General features: G+C 46.3%; 1 protein-coding gene across 1 annotated transcript in view; it reads left to right on the plus strand.

Moving 5' to 3' along the window:
* Positions 1 to 14,149: 14,149 nt before the first annotated feature.
* Positions 14,150 to 15,887, plus strand: part of bmp1a (bone morphogenetic protein 1a) — a gene marked incomplete at its 5' end in the record, with an annotated part of 53,215 nt that continues 51,477 nt past the window's right edge. Inside the window, one exon of the mRNA XM_084323094.1 lies at positions 14,150 to 14,229. Within this exon, the coding sequence (XP_084179220.1) occupies positions 14,150 to 14,229 (80 nt within the window). The remainder of the gene's footprint in view (positions 14,230 to 15,887) is intronic.

Raw genomic sequence — 15,887 nt, forward strand, 5'->3', positions numbered from 1 at the left:
CAGGTGGCAGCTCCAATGCAAGAGGACCTTGTTCTACCATGCCCCTACGTCTTCCACCACAATTGTCACATCATAGTCTGGGCATCCCACCCAACCGCTCACCATGGTCGAGCTCGCTGCCACTAATACCTCTGCTGTGCCCAACAACTGCAACGTTACAGTCTCAAGCCACAACTTGTACGCCGGGCCAAAGGCAGCCAGCCTACATGTCGACTCAGTCTCTACCGCCAACAGTAACCTCCGCACCGCTGTTCGGGGCAGCTCCTAGGCCCCCAGCCCCCACTGCGATGAGTTTGGTCATGCCACAGTCTTACTTCCAGGTGATGCAAGCAATGGGTCACGTGGGCCAGCAAATGCCAACGGTACCAAGTTACCAGCCTCCCTACCAGTCAAACCAGCCTGTGTCATCGACTGTGGAGAGCATGCATCGCAGCACACCAGCGGCCGCACAGACCCATGAGATCTGCATATCAAGCGTATCCATATACTACAGCTACACCTGCACAGCCTAATTATCAACCTCAGACTGCAACAGCACTCTACCCTGCATGACGGTTACCCACTGCAGCTCCTCTCCAGCCAGTGGGCCTACATACAGCAGGTGCACCTCAGCAGTCTACCAATCAACTACCCTCCTGGACAGCGGCGCCTTCACCATACACAACCGCTGTCGCAGCAGCGAGGGCATATCAGCCTCCACAAGTCATCCCTGCTCAGCAAGTGCATCAATAGCTGTTGCACCAACTGAGCCACTATCCACAACCACCATATCAGCCTCCACCAGTCATCACTGCTCAGCAAGTGTACCAATCGCTGCCGCACCAGCTAAGCCACCATCAAACACCAGTATATCAGCCTCCACTAGGCATTCCTGCTCAGCAAGTGTATCAAGCGTTGCCGTACCAGCAGAGCCATCAACAACCAGCATATCAGCCTCCACAAGCCATCCCTGCTCAGCAAATGCATCAATCGCTGCCGCACCAACTGAGCCACCATTCACAACCAGTGTATCAGCCTCAGCCTGCTCCATCGATTCAGCCAGCCTATCAGCTAGTGCATCCAACACCTGGTCCAGCACCCTATTATTCTGTAGCAGTTCCACCAGTCCAGTATGTCCGTCAGCCCCAGTATACATCACTACAGGATTCATTTTTTTTTTATCCACTTTTTCTCCCATTTTCTATATTTTCTCCCATCCCAATTTCGTATCATCCAATTCAACCCTCCCCTGTCACGGACGCTGTTTCTTGCCTCCCACAAGCCGGCTGCAATGTGGACTAAGTCATACATAGCACAAGTCCCCTCTGGTACTTGAGGTAACAGCAGTCGCATCTTTTCACCTGCGCAGCTCGATCTCTCAGTGGCGAGGAGTAACGCGTGGGAGGCTCACGCTGCCCCCGACACTTCCTGATTCTACTGCGCAGGCGCACCAACCGACCTGTAGGAGTCGCTGTCCACAACGCCCGATCCCCACCCATCAGTTTCCCACCCCCTAATACGGCCAATGTGTATTAGTACGGACGACCAGCTAAACTGAAAGCAAATGTGGAGCGCTGGGCTCGAACTGACGAGCCCAGCGTCTCCAGCATTTCGTGGCGAGCACCTTGCCCACTACGCCACGTAGCCTCCCACATCACTACAGGATTCATACACTCTCCAGCCTCCCAGGCAGCCAGTCCCTGTACCTAAACTGCCTAACCTGGTCCATGACAGCGAGAGAGAATTCGCTGACCTTAAGATGGCGCTGGACCACCTACTCGATGCCCACACTGAACTTTCTGAGCACTACAAGTACCGTGTACTTATGGAGCAGCTGGTTCTAGATGAGGCTAAGCTGATAGCCCAGTCCTGCAGGCATTATGCGCAACCCTACACCGCCGCCACGCAGGCCTTGCAGCGGCAATATGGACAGCCACATCAACTTGCACAAAGCAAGATTGCCGCAATACTGAACGCTCCTGATCTCAAAGCAGGAGATACCAAAGCCTTCCAGAGCTTCGCCCTTAGCATCGACTTGCTAGTGGGAATGCTGACGTCGCTGGAAGGACCTAACGGGATGGAAGTCATGTCGACCGGCCATGTGGATCGGCTCCTGTGTAAGCTCCCTACGCAAGTGAGGGACGGCTTTGTGGAGCACCTACTGGCTCAAGGTCGCCTCAACACGACTAGCCTAAACCCGTACAACCTTTCTAGACCTCGCCGACTGGCTCAGGGTAAAGACAGAAGCTCAAAGACTGTCAGAGAGAATGGCACAGCACCATCGGATGGAAGGGATACAGTTCTCTAACAGAGACAAGCAAGTTCCCCCACCTAGACCTTGCAACCAGCCTTTCTCAGTTTATTATGGCTCCGTCAAGCCTAAACAAGACAGCCGTCAGCCTGCTGAGACATCTCGATCAGAAGCCAAGAAGCAGAAGTTCAAGAGGATGTGTCTCTTCTGTAGGAGTGTCGAGCACTACCTATGGCAGTGTCCAGACATTGTCCAATGCTCGCCGGGAAAGGTTGAGAAGTGGATAGCAAATGGCAAACATTGTCGTAATTGCGGTCGTACCAGCCACAAACAAGATGCCTGCACCTTGAGGAAAGCATGCAGTGAGTGCCAGGACGTCCACCTCAGAGTTCTCCATGCCATCGCCAAGCCGGGTCCCCGCGCCTACCTCATCACACCAAAGGATGGTGGCTCGCTCTCCAACTCCAAACAAGGAGGAAATGTGTACCTTAAGGTGGTGCCAATCGTTAAAATCAATGGAGCAGAGATCCAACAGCTCATCAATGGAGGATGTGTTCCCAAGCTGGGTGAAGAAGAGGTGAATAGGTCTGAGTCATGGTTCACCCATCACGGGGCGGCGGCCGACTCCTCGTTACCTCAACCTAACCTCCATGACACCGAAGTCTTCCTGCTGAAGACCAGCCAGGCGGATTGCTTCCCAGAGGAACAGAAGTGCCTCCGAGCTGATGGACGCTCTTGTCACCTGGACACCTCCTGTTCCACTGACATCCACCCCATAGTCCTCGATCCTGGCCATGCAGTGACAAAACTCCTCATCAAGGATGTAGATGCCCGATAGGGTCTTCGCAGAGATTAGGCACCAGTACTGGGTCCTGTGGGGAAGACGGGCCATCAAGCATCACCAGAGGACCTGCACAGGATGTAGGAAGCGGAGGTGGAAGCCGGTGGTTCCAACAATGGCATAAATACATCCTGCCCGTTTGGGGCCCCTTAAGGCGCCATTATGTGCCATCAGACATTGCGGATCTGGACCCTGTGACAACAAACAGGTTACAGATGGGGCAACGGGATGCCTCCCTGCCACAAGTGTCCTACGCTCCGGACCCGACTGTCACAGACGATGACAATCGTCCGTAGCCACTTAGGGAATTTGACTGTTTACATAATAGCTACAGTATGCTATTCTGGAGGCGGCTGTTGTAAATTCCCCATTATTTTCTATGCTGTGTATTATTATTATTTCCAGTCAGGCAATTCTTTGGACCACCAGGTGTCCTATTACTTTCTAGTCGGGCATCTCTCTGGACAGCCCAGGGGTCCTTAGTCTGGTGATTAAATGCAGCGGCCATCTTGCCGCCACATGTGTGTTTCCACTGCTGTCTGCTGTCACATGAGTGTGTTCGTGAAGAAAATACCACTCGCTCACGCACTCAATATCTCACTACTTCATCCAGCATTACAACCTGGATGGAAATCACTCACTCAATATCTCACTACTTCATCCAGCCTTACAACCTGGATGGAAATCACTCACTCAATTCCTCACTGTTCATCCAGCCTTACAAACTGGATGAAAACCACTCACTCAATAATTGGCTAGATTCACCCAATACCATCCTCATCCTTGTGTGGATGCTCATTGTTTCATTCAGCCTTATGAACTGGATGGAAATCACCTGTACTGAAGAATCCCTATCATCCTTTGATCCTTTGATACCAACATTAAACTACAAAGGACTGTTCTTTGGTGTCTGTGTCCGCACTCTGACCGGGGTGTGCTGTTGTGGATGAAGTGGCTCCAGCAAACAACATTACAACACATTATCTTCAATAACCTTGGATGCCATTTTGTCACAGGAAACATTTGCCTATAGGATGGAACCTAGGTATGTAATTTCATCTTTCCTTGTGACAATATTGTCACCCACTGTAACTGAGAAGCCGTCGGTCTTGCTGAGTTTATTATTTGATCCGAAGAGAATGGACTCTGTTTTACCCAGGTGTAATGATAGTTTGTTATCAGCGAGCCAGTTGCAGATTCTGCCGAGTTCTGAGCTGAGGGTTTTTTCAACCTGTAACTTGTTCTTGTCAGAGACCAGCAGGGCTGAATCGTCCGCGAACAAGAACAAGTTGCAGTCACAAGCTGACAACATGTCATTTGCATAAATTAGGAACAGTATAGCGGTCCTAGTATGCTTCCTTGTGGAACACCACAGCTCACTGTGAGGGGGGGGGGGGTATAAGTTGAGTATAGGCAACAGAGTTCAGAGTCGTACAGTATGGGTAAGACGCTGTCGTTTCCTGTCACCAAGTGTGTCTGGAATCACTGAACCAGCTCACAATATTATCAAAACCTTGTATTCAACTTATAGTTGTAACGAAGGGGCTTTTACATTCGTGCATGATTCCAGCTCCTTGGCCACATCTACAGCTGCAGTGTGCAAATCCTACTTGTGTCAGCAGACGTCCTCTTCCTCTCGATGTGTGTGTCCACACGAGCGGCGGTCAGACTGGGTGTAGAGCGTGCTTTCGCTGTTACATAAACAGGGCTTTGTATGTGATAAGTAGGGGACAAGTATGCCGGCCGCCAGGAAGAGAACCAGAGAGAGCTGCTGGCCTCATCCAATGTACAGTTTCTACGTCAAATGTATATACTTCTTTTCTGGACTCTTTTCGTATCACAAACAGTACTGTATTTGCAAATCTGGTATGTCATAAATGTATAGATGTAGCAGTACTGTCTATCTGTATGTCATATATGTTACGATGAATTGAAAATGGGGGACCCTGATGCAGGGGCGGAGCTATAGGCGCGGCTGGGGAGGCAGCTGCCTTAGGGCCCGCCCACCGTCTGGCGGGAGGGGGGGCCCGGGCCCCGGGCCCCCCCTCCGGCCCCGGGCCCAGGCCCGGGACTGAATGGAGTTGCCGTTCGCGTGTGGGACTGGATCGAACACAACTGGTGGTAACGGCAACTGGGACTGGTGCGTTTGTTTTGATTCTAGGCTCCTCCCGTTTTGCCAGTACTGTGGTACGAGTACGACTGATAGCGTGTGGTTTAGGAACAGGGCGTTTTGCACAAATCCAGCACTCCCTTTCCTTGGCTGTGACGTAGCCACGTAAATCTCACAAGCAGTGCGGAGGTGATATTTTTCTCTGATGTCGCGTTCACGTTACGTGGGAAGAATCGGAAGAATCAGCTTCCGACTGGGAAAAACCATTCACGTCAGCCTCCTAGTTGTAATTCCTACTAGGACATATGGGATTTTTTATAGACCCCGATATCTCCCACTTCGCGTCACGAATTGCGGAAGTATGGATGTGGGCGTTTTGATCGAGTCAATGCGTGAAGGCTTCCTAGTTGTAGCAACGAGATGTCCTCTGGTTCTTCCGCTTCTTCCCACGTAACGTGAACGCGACATCAGAGAAACATATCGCAAGCTATGTTCAACATAATAAGTCACCTGAAACATGAATGAATGAATGAAAACTTTATTAACAGATTGCAGAATGGGTACAGTACAGTACAGCTCAATACATACAATTGTTAAGGGGATGCAGACCAGAGAAAGACTTTCGTCTTGTTTACATCAGGGTCCCCCACATCACCACCGCTACCATGGTGTATTAAAATCCGACGACGCCGAGCAGCTAAAGGGGACATTTACCGAGGACCAGCACAAAGTGTGGATATATTATGATTTAACAAGTCTTATCTGTCCAGGACGATGACAACATTATTGCAGGTAAGCTAACTAGTACTACTAACGTTATCACGCTAGCTTGGATGCTAACTAACGTAATGTGAATGAATGAATGAATGAATGAAAACTTTATTTAACAGATTGCAGAATGGGTACAATACAGTACGGCTCGTTAAGGGGATGCAGACCAGAGAAAGACGTTTGTCTTGTTTACATCAGGGTCCCCCATTTTCAATTCATAGTGATCATAGAAAACATATACGTTACCACCTAGCCACAATCTATGGTATTTCTAGGTTACCACATGGGTGGCGCACGTGAACACTTTGTGAATTATGTGAGGGTGTATCATGATGATGGTAATTTGGCACTTAACGAACGTTACCTATCTCTTTGCCGTTTTGCATAGTGCACTGCATAGTACCAGAGATGACAAAAGTTATGTGGTAACATAGGTCGCATCACTGCCAGTAGTCGGCATATTACCCAATTCTGACTCTGGTATTAGTCAACTAACGTACTGTTAGCCAGCTACTGTAATAACGAAACTGAAATATCTAATGATGATAGTCAATCATAAAGACAGAAAACACTCTCATCACAGACAAGCTGGATCTGGCCAAATACCTAAACATGTCATGGTGAATGAATGAAAACTTTATTTAACAGATTGCAGAATGGGTACAATACATACAATTGTTAAGGGGATGCAGACCAGAGAAACACTTTCGTCTTGTTTACATCAGGGTCCCCCATTTTCAATTCATTATAACATAATGACATACAGATAGACAGTAGTGCTACATCTATACATGACATACCAGATTTGCAAATACAGTACTGTTTGTGATACGAAAAGAGTCCAGAAAAGAGAGTATATACATTTGACGTATTATTATTGTATTGTGATATGTTTTGTTTCATGTTGGATTTTTTTTTTTTTTTTTTTAATAATACAATAAATATCGGGGGGGGGGGGGGGGGGGGGGGGGGGCTCGAGCTGTCAATCTCGCCTCGGGGCCCGTGGGGCATTCCAACCGCCACTGCCCTGATGTAAACAAGACGAAAGTCTTTCTCTGGTCTGCATCCCCTTAACAATTGTATGTATTGAGCCGTACTGTACTGTAGTCTGTACCCATTCTGCAATCTGTTAATAAAGTTTTCAATCAATCCACTAATGAGCTTCGTTATTCCAGTGCAAGCGATATCAGCAACCTTTCCATCAATAATATAAAAAGGCATTGTTTTCATTGTTGAAGATGTATGGAGTTCACTGAAGATGGCAAGGCAGATCATCACTCTTGTAATTGAATAATTGCATTCAGTTTATGATACATCTTCACTGACGTTTGGTTGACAATCAAGTTGTTTTATTTGTCACATATAAGGTGCATACATTATAGTGAAATGCATTGGTTCTGTATGAGCCCCCCTGAGATTGTGCTTCATTAAGTAAAAAAGTAAAGACCAATCATGATCTAATCATGTGGAATAATTCCACTTATTGGCAACAGATGGCGCTTAAATCACTGCGTTTGCTAATGAATCTCATAGAACTATATATAAAAGCTCTCACTATGTGAATAAAGCATTTAAAAAAGACCCTACCCCAGGTTCTTTCGCAAACTATGTGCGCGAGCGGATTCGAACGCGCGCGTCTAAATGTTAGTGCGCGCGTATATAAGTGCGTGCTTTTGCCTGCGTGTGCATTTGTGCAGGACTCAGGACAGGATCGAGTGAGCGGAAAAAAAAGGAATTCGAGGCTATAACTTTCATTTGTTTAACCCATTATTATTGTTCTCGCACTGACTGAAGAGTGTTATTAGACATTTTAATTGAAACCATGGGCATGGCATGTCCGTATATTTGAAGTGTTCAATAGTGCAGGCTGTTATTACCGGCGTGAATTGTAATTGTACAGCCCTGGCCTATTTCATTTGCTTTTATAAGTATCATATTCTATTGTGCTTCTATTTTTTTTTTATATATTCTATTTCATTCCACCTTTTTATTCATTCTACCGTAATTGTCTTGTCGCACCAAAAACGACCAACTCGAATTCCTTGTATGTGTAAAACTACTTAGCAATAAAGACCTTTCTGATTCTGAAACACGGCAGGCAGCACTAAGAGAAAATACATGTAATGCCATAAATGTAATATCATCATCAAAGTTGGTAGGCAATAAGCTGCTCTATAGGGGAGCGAATCACGGCCGCAGAATCAAGACACTGTGGAAAAGGCTGATTTTAAACCCGCCCTCCGGAGAGATCTCATTTCCCCCAAAACCTCCCATTTTCTCTCTCTCTCTCTTCCTTCTATCCCTCTCTCGTCCCTCTTTTTCTCTACCCCTATCCCTCGTCTCTCGCTGTATCCCTAGAACCATGGATCTCGCAGCGAGATGTTTGTTTCTTTTATGCTGCCTTCGCGTGATCTTTGCGATCGATTTGGAAGCGATTGAACCGAGCTACTACGTGGAGCCCACTACTGCCACATCAGATGTGATCGACTACAAGGATCCCTGTAAAGCTGGTGAGCTTTCGGAAACGCTGTTTACCTTGTTTATTGTGGAGGTGAAAACATGCCACGAATTGCTTTTGTGTCTGTGAGCCTGTGGAGCTCGGCCAGGGGACTGCTTTAGAAGATGACAGTCGTCAATGTAGTTTTAAAAGGCTTTAAAGAACATTATATGCATTATTTTGCAAGTGTCTATAGTTTTCTACTACAGTTTTTAATATTTGAGATTTTCGGAAAGAAAAATACAAAACATAAAAAAAAAGTTTTATTTAAACAACATTTCCACTAAGCTTTACAAGTAAACAAAGTTGTGGCCCACTGTTTCGGCGAACTACACTTTTTATTTCCAATAAATGTGGCCGTATAACCATCGATGCGCGCTATTCTACAACCTCAGCTGTTCACAAAACAGTAATTCTGCTCATTTCTGTTAACGGTTCGTTCCCCTATAGGTTTTTAGCCTACCTGGTTTTATCATCGCAGAAATAGGCTATACGTTCCCTCGTCGGCTGTTCCCAAGACCACCACTATATCAAAGTGGAGGAGGGGTGTGCAGTCGGATATATAAATTATACTTAGATAATAGACTACTATTGGTTGTTTTATTATGGTCTTGTCTGTGTGGGGGGGACGACGACACACAAGTAGCCCATAATAGAGAATGTCATCTATTGTCACTCACTCATGCATAATCATACAGTTATTCATTTGAACTATGTGGTTAAACAGTATAGCCTAAAGGCTTACACACTCCCCCCCCCCCCCCCCCCCATCATTGGCCAGAGAGCACATCTCACTTGTCATTGTAACCCCAGGAGTTCTCGCTGTGAACACACATTTCTTGCCAAATCCCTTTTGGGGAATTTGAACAGATTGTGTTTTCCATCCGATGGAAGTATTTAGGTTACAGATGGAGTTGGCATCTCTCGGAAATGACCTCTGAAAGCCATGGGAATTCTGACCCATTCCCTGCTTTTCTTCCCCCCCCCCCCCCCCCCCTGCGCTCCTGTGACACGACCTTTCTGACCTTTCCGACTCTTCTGACACTATACGATTTATTCGAACGACAAACGAACCTCTCTCTGCCCTCAACCCTATGCCGTACAACCATCCAGACCCCATCGTCGCCCTCAGAAGTCGAGAGGAGAGAGATTCCCTTCAGACTCGGCCGGCGCTATTTTCTGATGTTAAGATTGTGAAACTTTGTGTATACATAAACATTACTGGAACTCTCACTGGAGATGGTGACCGGCGGGTCTGAAGAGGGTGCTTCCTGCTCTCTCTCTCTCTCCTGTGTTTACATCAGCGTGTTCAGGGTTCACAGCCTCAAGAGGTTGTTGCCCTCATCTCTCTGATCATCAGTCACGCAGAGTTGTTTACTGTAACCCTTTCACTACCAAAATGGTTAACCTTTCACTGCGACAATGCAGAAGGTTAACCCTTTCACTGCCACACAGCAAAGGGTTAACTATTAGTGCGCAGCGTGAGATGATGACTCGTCGGGGCTGAAGAAGACCCCTGGAAGGAGGACGAGCTGCACTCGCGGTGTTCACGTCACAAACGTTTGTGTCCTCGACATGTTGATCTTTGACATTTTTATTTTATTTCAGACTTCTATTACAAATTAGCAGCACAGAAAGGCATAAAGACGCTCCGGGGGGTGAAAAGTGAGGTGGGTTTAAAAGACAAAGTACGATAGGTAAAAGGGAGACGCCGGAGAATGCAAAAAAATAGCGTTTTATTGGGGTTCTTTACAGGCTTAAGTCACAACCATAGGCTCTATTCTCCTCGGACACATTTGAGTTGGGAACCGTTAATCTTACCCCTCCCGACACAATGGAGGACCGTTAATCTTATTCCTCAGACAAATTCTAGGAGGGACCTGTTGTGTTATTTGCGCTGTGTGTAATCATAGGCCGGTTCAAGTATGGTTTGAATGGAGTGTAATTTTGTCGCTGGTTCTCTCTGGGCTCTTCTGAAGACGGGTGTGTGGGAGACGCTCACAGGTTCAACTCCCACTCTCCTCTTGACCAGCGGATCCCACCCACTTCCAACACCTGCTTCTCTCCCTCTCTCGCCTCTCGTACTCTGTAGCACGGTGTCCAAGATCTCTCTGCTGCCCCCTTTACTCCCTCACTCACTCCCTCACTCCCTCACTCCCTAGCTCCCTCCTGTACTTACTCCCTCACTCCCTTTCAATTACATTCTAACAGGCTTTATTGGCATGACAAAGCACAATAGTAATTACGAAAAATGTATTCAAATAATAACGGTAATGGATGGAATAAATTAGGTAATGGCAAAAAACATCTAAATATCAAGTTGGGATGATTGGTATAAAATGTCAGTGTGACTAACAACAACACTAGAAGAAGAAAAAGTAGGATTCGCTCACTCATTCAGTCACCCACTCATTCAGTCACCCACTCACTCACTCAGTAATACACCAGAGAAGGAAGGGTGCTGATGTAGACCCTGGTATAGTGTTCCTGACATTTCTGGCCTTAGTGCACATATCGATTTTTCTTCTCATTTTCTTTCCAAGGACACCGCTGTCCTGAGTCTATTTGAGCGCTCTCCGCTGCCCTCAAGGTCGCCTCTTTCTGCCATGCTGCCTCCATTCAGGAAAAGTGCTTACTCCCTTGTAAAATTAGTAATTCGGCTGCAAACTGAGGAGAATGCATTTCAGAATCCTACTATGGCACAATTGTCTCCTCCTATGGAAGTCCTTGAAGAGTCGAGTCGACTAAAAGTTAGGAGGATCTTGTTGACAAATTCTGAACGGCTTTCCATTCATTATTGTCCATTATTCACACAGCGGTCATTTTGCTCTTATGTCGTGCTCCGGTTGGGATTGCTTTCCACCCTGTTGTGCAAAGGAATCCCAACCTGAGCATGACATGAGGGCAAAATGGCCACCGTGTGAATATGGTCTATTGTCCTCTTGCAAATGAATTAAATCATGCAAACTGACCACCTTAGATCAAGTGTGAGAAGGCGCATTGTCAATATTGTTGATACTAGAGAGGTCTGTGTAACCTTCCAGTTAATAACTCGTATACCATGTGGTGAAAAAAATAGTAATTATAAAACTATTAAAAAAAATTAACTGTCCTAATTAACGAGTGCTATTCAAATGCCACCTGGTGACAGATTCAGTTGTAACAGAGTAACAGAGTGAATCATAGGGTATGTTCTAATATTATCATCCAATTTAGGTGACAGCTGAATATGCATCAACTTGCCTTGTTATTGTCAAAAACAAGATTATTAATCTTTTCACCAATGAATTCACGTGTACATGTAAAACAGATTAGTCCGCGCTCACACACAAATGTGTATTGATAAAAGTGAGAGCGGTCTAATAACACTGAAGCAACGCCGTTCTCTAACCGTGGCAGCATTCCAGGAAGTCATTTAAGACTCTTTAAAACAACCCCGCTAAGCTCGGACACACTCGTTTTCAATGTGAAAAATTAACCAGATCCAGCCACGCTTGACGTCTGCTACACTTAAAAAAAAATCTTTTTCCTCCGAGTGGATTTATTTCCGCAGCAAACAATCCAAAAAAATTTCATGTCATGACTATATTGCCTAGTGTGACTATTAAAAGCTACCTGCGGTGGTTAAACTTTAAACCACGTGCGCTTTGCGTCGTGCCTTGCCCTACGTATGAGCTCCTGTACCGCCGTGGCCTTTGCCCAAAAGGTTTCACCGGGAGGGCGAGGACAGCGAGGCAAACCAAAAAAAAAAAAAAAGCACCCCCTCTGTCCTCCTCTCATGCAAGAGCTTTCTGTCGTCCACCTGGGGCCCTCGGGGGCCTCCTCCGCTCAGGCTCCGACTTCCCACAGACTGTAGGTCATTCACACCGTGCCAAAGGGGGGAGAGCACACTGTTGGAAGTCGGGAGGGCAGCAAGGGCGAGCCAAGCCAGCGCCACACCGGGCCGAGGTGAGGGCCAGGGGGGGGCGGGTGTGTGGGCAGGGCTCACCTCCACTCTCTTTATAGCCCCCCAGGAATGCCAGGCCGCCCGCAGAGTCTTTCATTACGCCGCGGCCGGTCGTGCGCCCCCCCCCCCCCCCCTGTCCACAATTTGATCATTAAAAAGACGAAGACTGTTTTATCGTTTCTTTCTTATCGTTTCTTAAAGGTGCTGTTTAGCGTTTTTTTTTTAAAGTCTCAGGGCGTCTCTTGTTTCACGAGGCGTCAGCTGTTTCTCTGCCAAAGCGTCTCTGGTGTAGCATTATTCAGCTGGATCAAATCCCTTGTAAACTCAAGGGGGTAAATAGCATTCCCCCCCATTTATCTCACATGGAGTGTTATTTGTTTCAGATGTTGTCGTTCGGTGAAGCAGTTCTGTCATTTATGTACGTGGATTTAGTGATATGTACACCGTCGTGTCCCGTTACACTGTAATTACTCTTGCCGTGAGTCCGTACATCATGATATTATATTAAAATGTAATTATTGTGCAGAGAGAATGGTTTGTGGCAGAACTTATCATCATGGGGTTTTCCACTAAGCCAACACGTTTGATTTATTGTGAAGGCACTGCGTGATTCAGAGTGATTAAAAAAGCTTTTCGGGGCTAATTGCTTCCAAGTCCAAAATCTTAAAAGAGGTATTTCACCAATTATTTTTTTAAATCGCATCGTTCCCGTCGTGAGGAGGACCATTGTGGAGCGAACTTTCCACCACAGTCGGGACAGCCGAAATCCACCCACGTTGACTAAAAACACACTTTTTCAATCAATATCTGAAATGAAGAAGAAAAAACGACTAACCTTCTACTGTCTTTTACTATTATGCACTTTGCTACTCAAGAATCGACCTTGCCTATATTACTACCTACTATGCTAATATGTCTATACTACTATGCACTCAAGACTGTAGCACTCAAGTTCGACACTGTTTGACTAACATTGTCACTTTACCCGTAGCTGCCAGAGTTGTACATCTTGTAAGTCACTGTGGATAAAAGCAGCGGCGGCAGATGTGGCAGAGCACTCATATACTCGTATACATGTACGTCCAATTAATTCGTCAAAGTCCTCCCAAGATAAGATATTCCTTTACTGATCTTTGGGATCGTCAAAGGAGAACAATCGGATTAAAGGTTCTGTAAGTTATATTTCTTTGTTAAAATAAGTGTTAAACAGTTCTATCTTCCGACTGCCATCATTGACTAATGATGTGTTTGTTCAGTAACCTTATCCAATCAGGAGAGAGAACCCTGGATATTTTCACTTATTTCAAGAAATCTTGCCAAGCCAAATTTGCTTACTGCACTGGCAGATTATTTTACCTGTATTTGCTTTAAACTAGTTTTTAGTTATTTTTCCAAGACCATTTTTGCAGTGTGGAGTTCTCTCTCTCCTGATTGGATAAAGTGGGAAGGGATAACAATGTATTTTGTGTTTACTGCAGACCGGGTGGACTGGGAGACCCATGTTACTGACCAAACATCTCTATATCAGTGATGACTGTCGGAATGTTGAGCTATGATTTTAACATTTATTTAAATTAGGCAAAGTACCATTTTTAAGTTCTTCTTCATTGTCACCTTCAAGTCTCTGAAAGCATGCTAGTCCCAAATGAGAGATGACTTGTCATTCTCCGACTCCGCCCCCTCTCTCCTACCATCAAATTAAGGATGTGGCCTTTAAACAACACTTATGCTGCCTGCTTCCCTTTTATCATGGAATGAGGGCCATACAGCCCGGGTCACTCTGTGTGGGCCTTCACATCACAGGACGCCTGCCGCTCCTCTCCGCGGGGTACAGGTGATTAGGGAGCCAATCTTTTTATGGGATCTCTCTCTCTCTCTCTCCGCGTGTGTTAGTTGGAACAATTATGTTTGTTGTCGGAGCGACACAAGAACCCATCTTGCGTTGCTGTGATTCCAAGTCTGAGGGACAAAGCCTGAGCAGTGATGAATGCTGTGGGTGAAGCTCATTTAAACGACTCCCCCCGGAGAATGAACAGGCACATGAGCTTAAACAGGCACATCATTATTCGCTCACTTTGGGCCACTCTGAATAATTCATCGGCATCGCTAGATGATGGCTGTTCCTCTGCGTTGTTTGTTTTGTTTTTCTCCCCCTCCTCCCAACCTGTAGTAAATAGTTGTAGTGGAATATTTCCCCGGTGAAAACAGTCACTAGTTTATGGAACACATTAGCAAACTTAAAGACCTGTTTCAGAGTACAGAAGACTCATCTGCACTTTGGGGAAAGGAATCCCTTGGGGGGGGGGGGGGGCAGGCACACAGGATCCTGAAAGACCCCAGCCACCCAAACCACAAACTGTCATGACGTCTGGCAGACGGTACCGCAGTCTCAGGTCCACATCCAAACGAACACTGAACACACTGGACACAGTGGACCTACTTCCACCGGGCAAACAGACTACTGACGGACACACTCCGAATCATCACATGAGCTACACACACAAGCACCTTAAGGGACTCACACACCACTCAAGCACACTTACTACACGCACACACTGCTGCTATTTATACTCTAGTCTAGAATACACAGTTTTTTACCTTGTTAAACATATACCTTGTATTGTATAGTTTGTATAGATACTTGTGTATTGTGTTTTACAAATCTACTACGGTTGAGGAGCCGGGAAAAACAAGCATCTCACGTTTTCCTGAAGTACATAAAAAAAAAAGCTGCTACAATAAAATAATCAGAATGTGAAAAGAAGAGCCGTGGATCGTGCAGCACTTCCCCAGCGGACTCCTCGGCTCGTGTGATGGATAGTCCTTCCGTATTGAACATGACAACACGGCATTGTTGTCATTAACGCGCCAACAAATTGCCGCCAAGCTGATGAGTCATTAGGGGGGCCACTAGTGGCATTAGGCTCGTATCAGTAATCAGTGACTGGGGGGATGTGGGGAATCCAATCTGCTAATGGTCTTGATGGAGTGTGAAATGCTACAGCCCCTCGCTGTGTACCCTTTCCAGCTCTGGCTGGGCTCTGGTGTGGCAGCTGTAACTCTAGCTTTCTTGATCTCTGCTGTGTGGCTGATTCAGGCTTTTATTGGAGAATAATCCCCTGAATCTAGGGCTTTAGCTGCAGGCTGCGCCGGAAACCTCCTATCTCTAATTATACCTTTTACTTTTTGAAATGAGCAGATAAGTGGAGGCTTTTTTGTATGGGGCTCAAATTGCAGAGGTAAAACATGTCACAGTAAGCATTGATTGTAGAATAACAGCTGGTGTTGTATCTTCAGAGGAGAGAGAGAAGGACCCCATATTCTACACGTCAGCCGGGCCCGCATCGTACCATTAATCACTCCTTACTGTACTTTTAAGCTTTTCTTAGACACTGTTTACCTTCCTTATTCATGGGCCTTAGCTTTGTTTGACCCCCCCCCCCACCAATGCAACTTAAAGATGCAGTGTTTTGGGGAGACAATAGCCACACT

Source organism: Notolepis coatsorum (genome assembly GCF_963971535.1).
Source record: "Notolepis coatsorum genome assembly, chromosome: 10".
NCBI lineage: Eukaryota > Metazoa > Chordata > Actinopteri > Aulopiformes > Paralepididae > Notolepis > Notolepis coatsorum.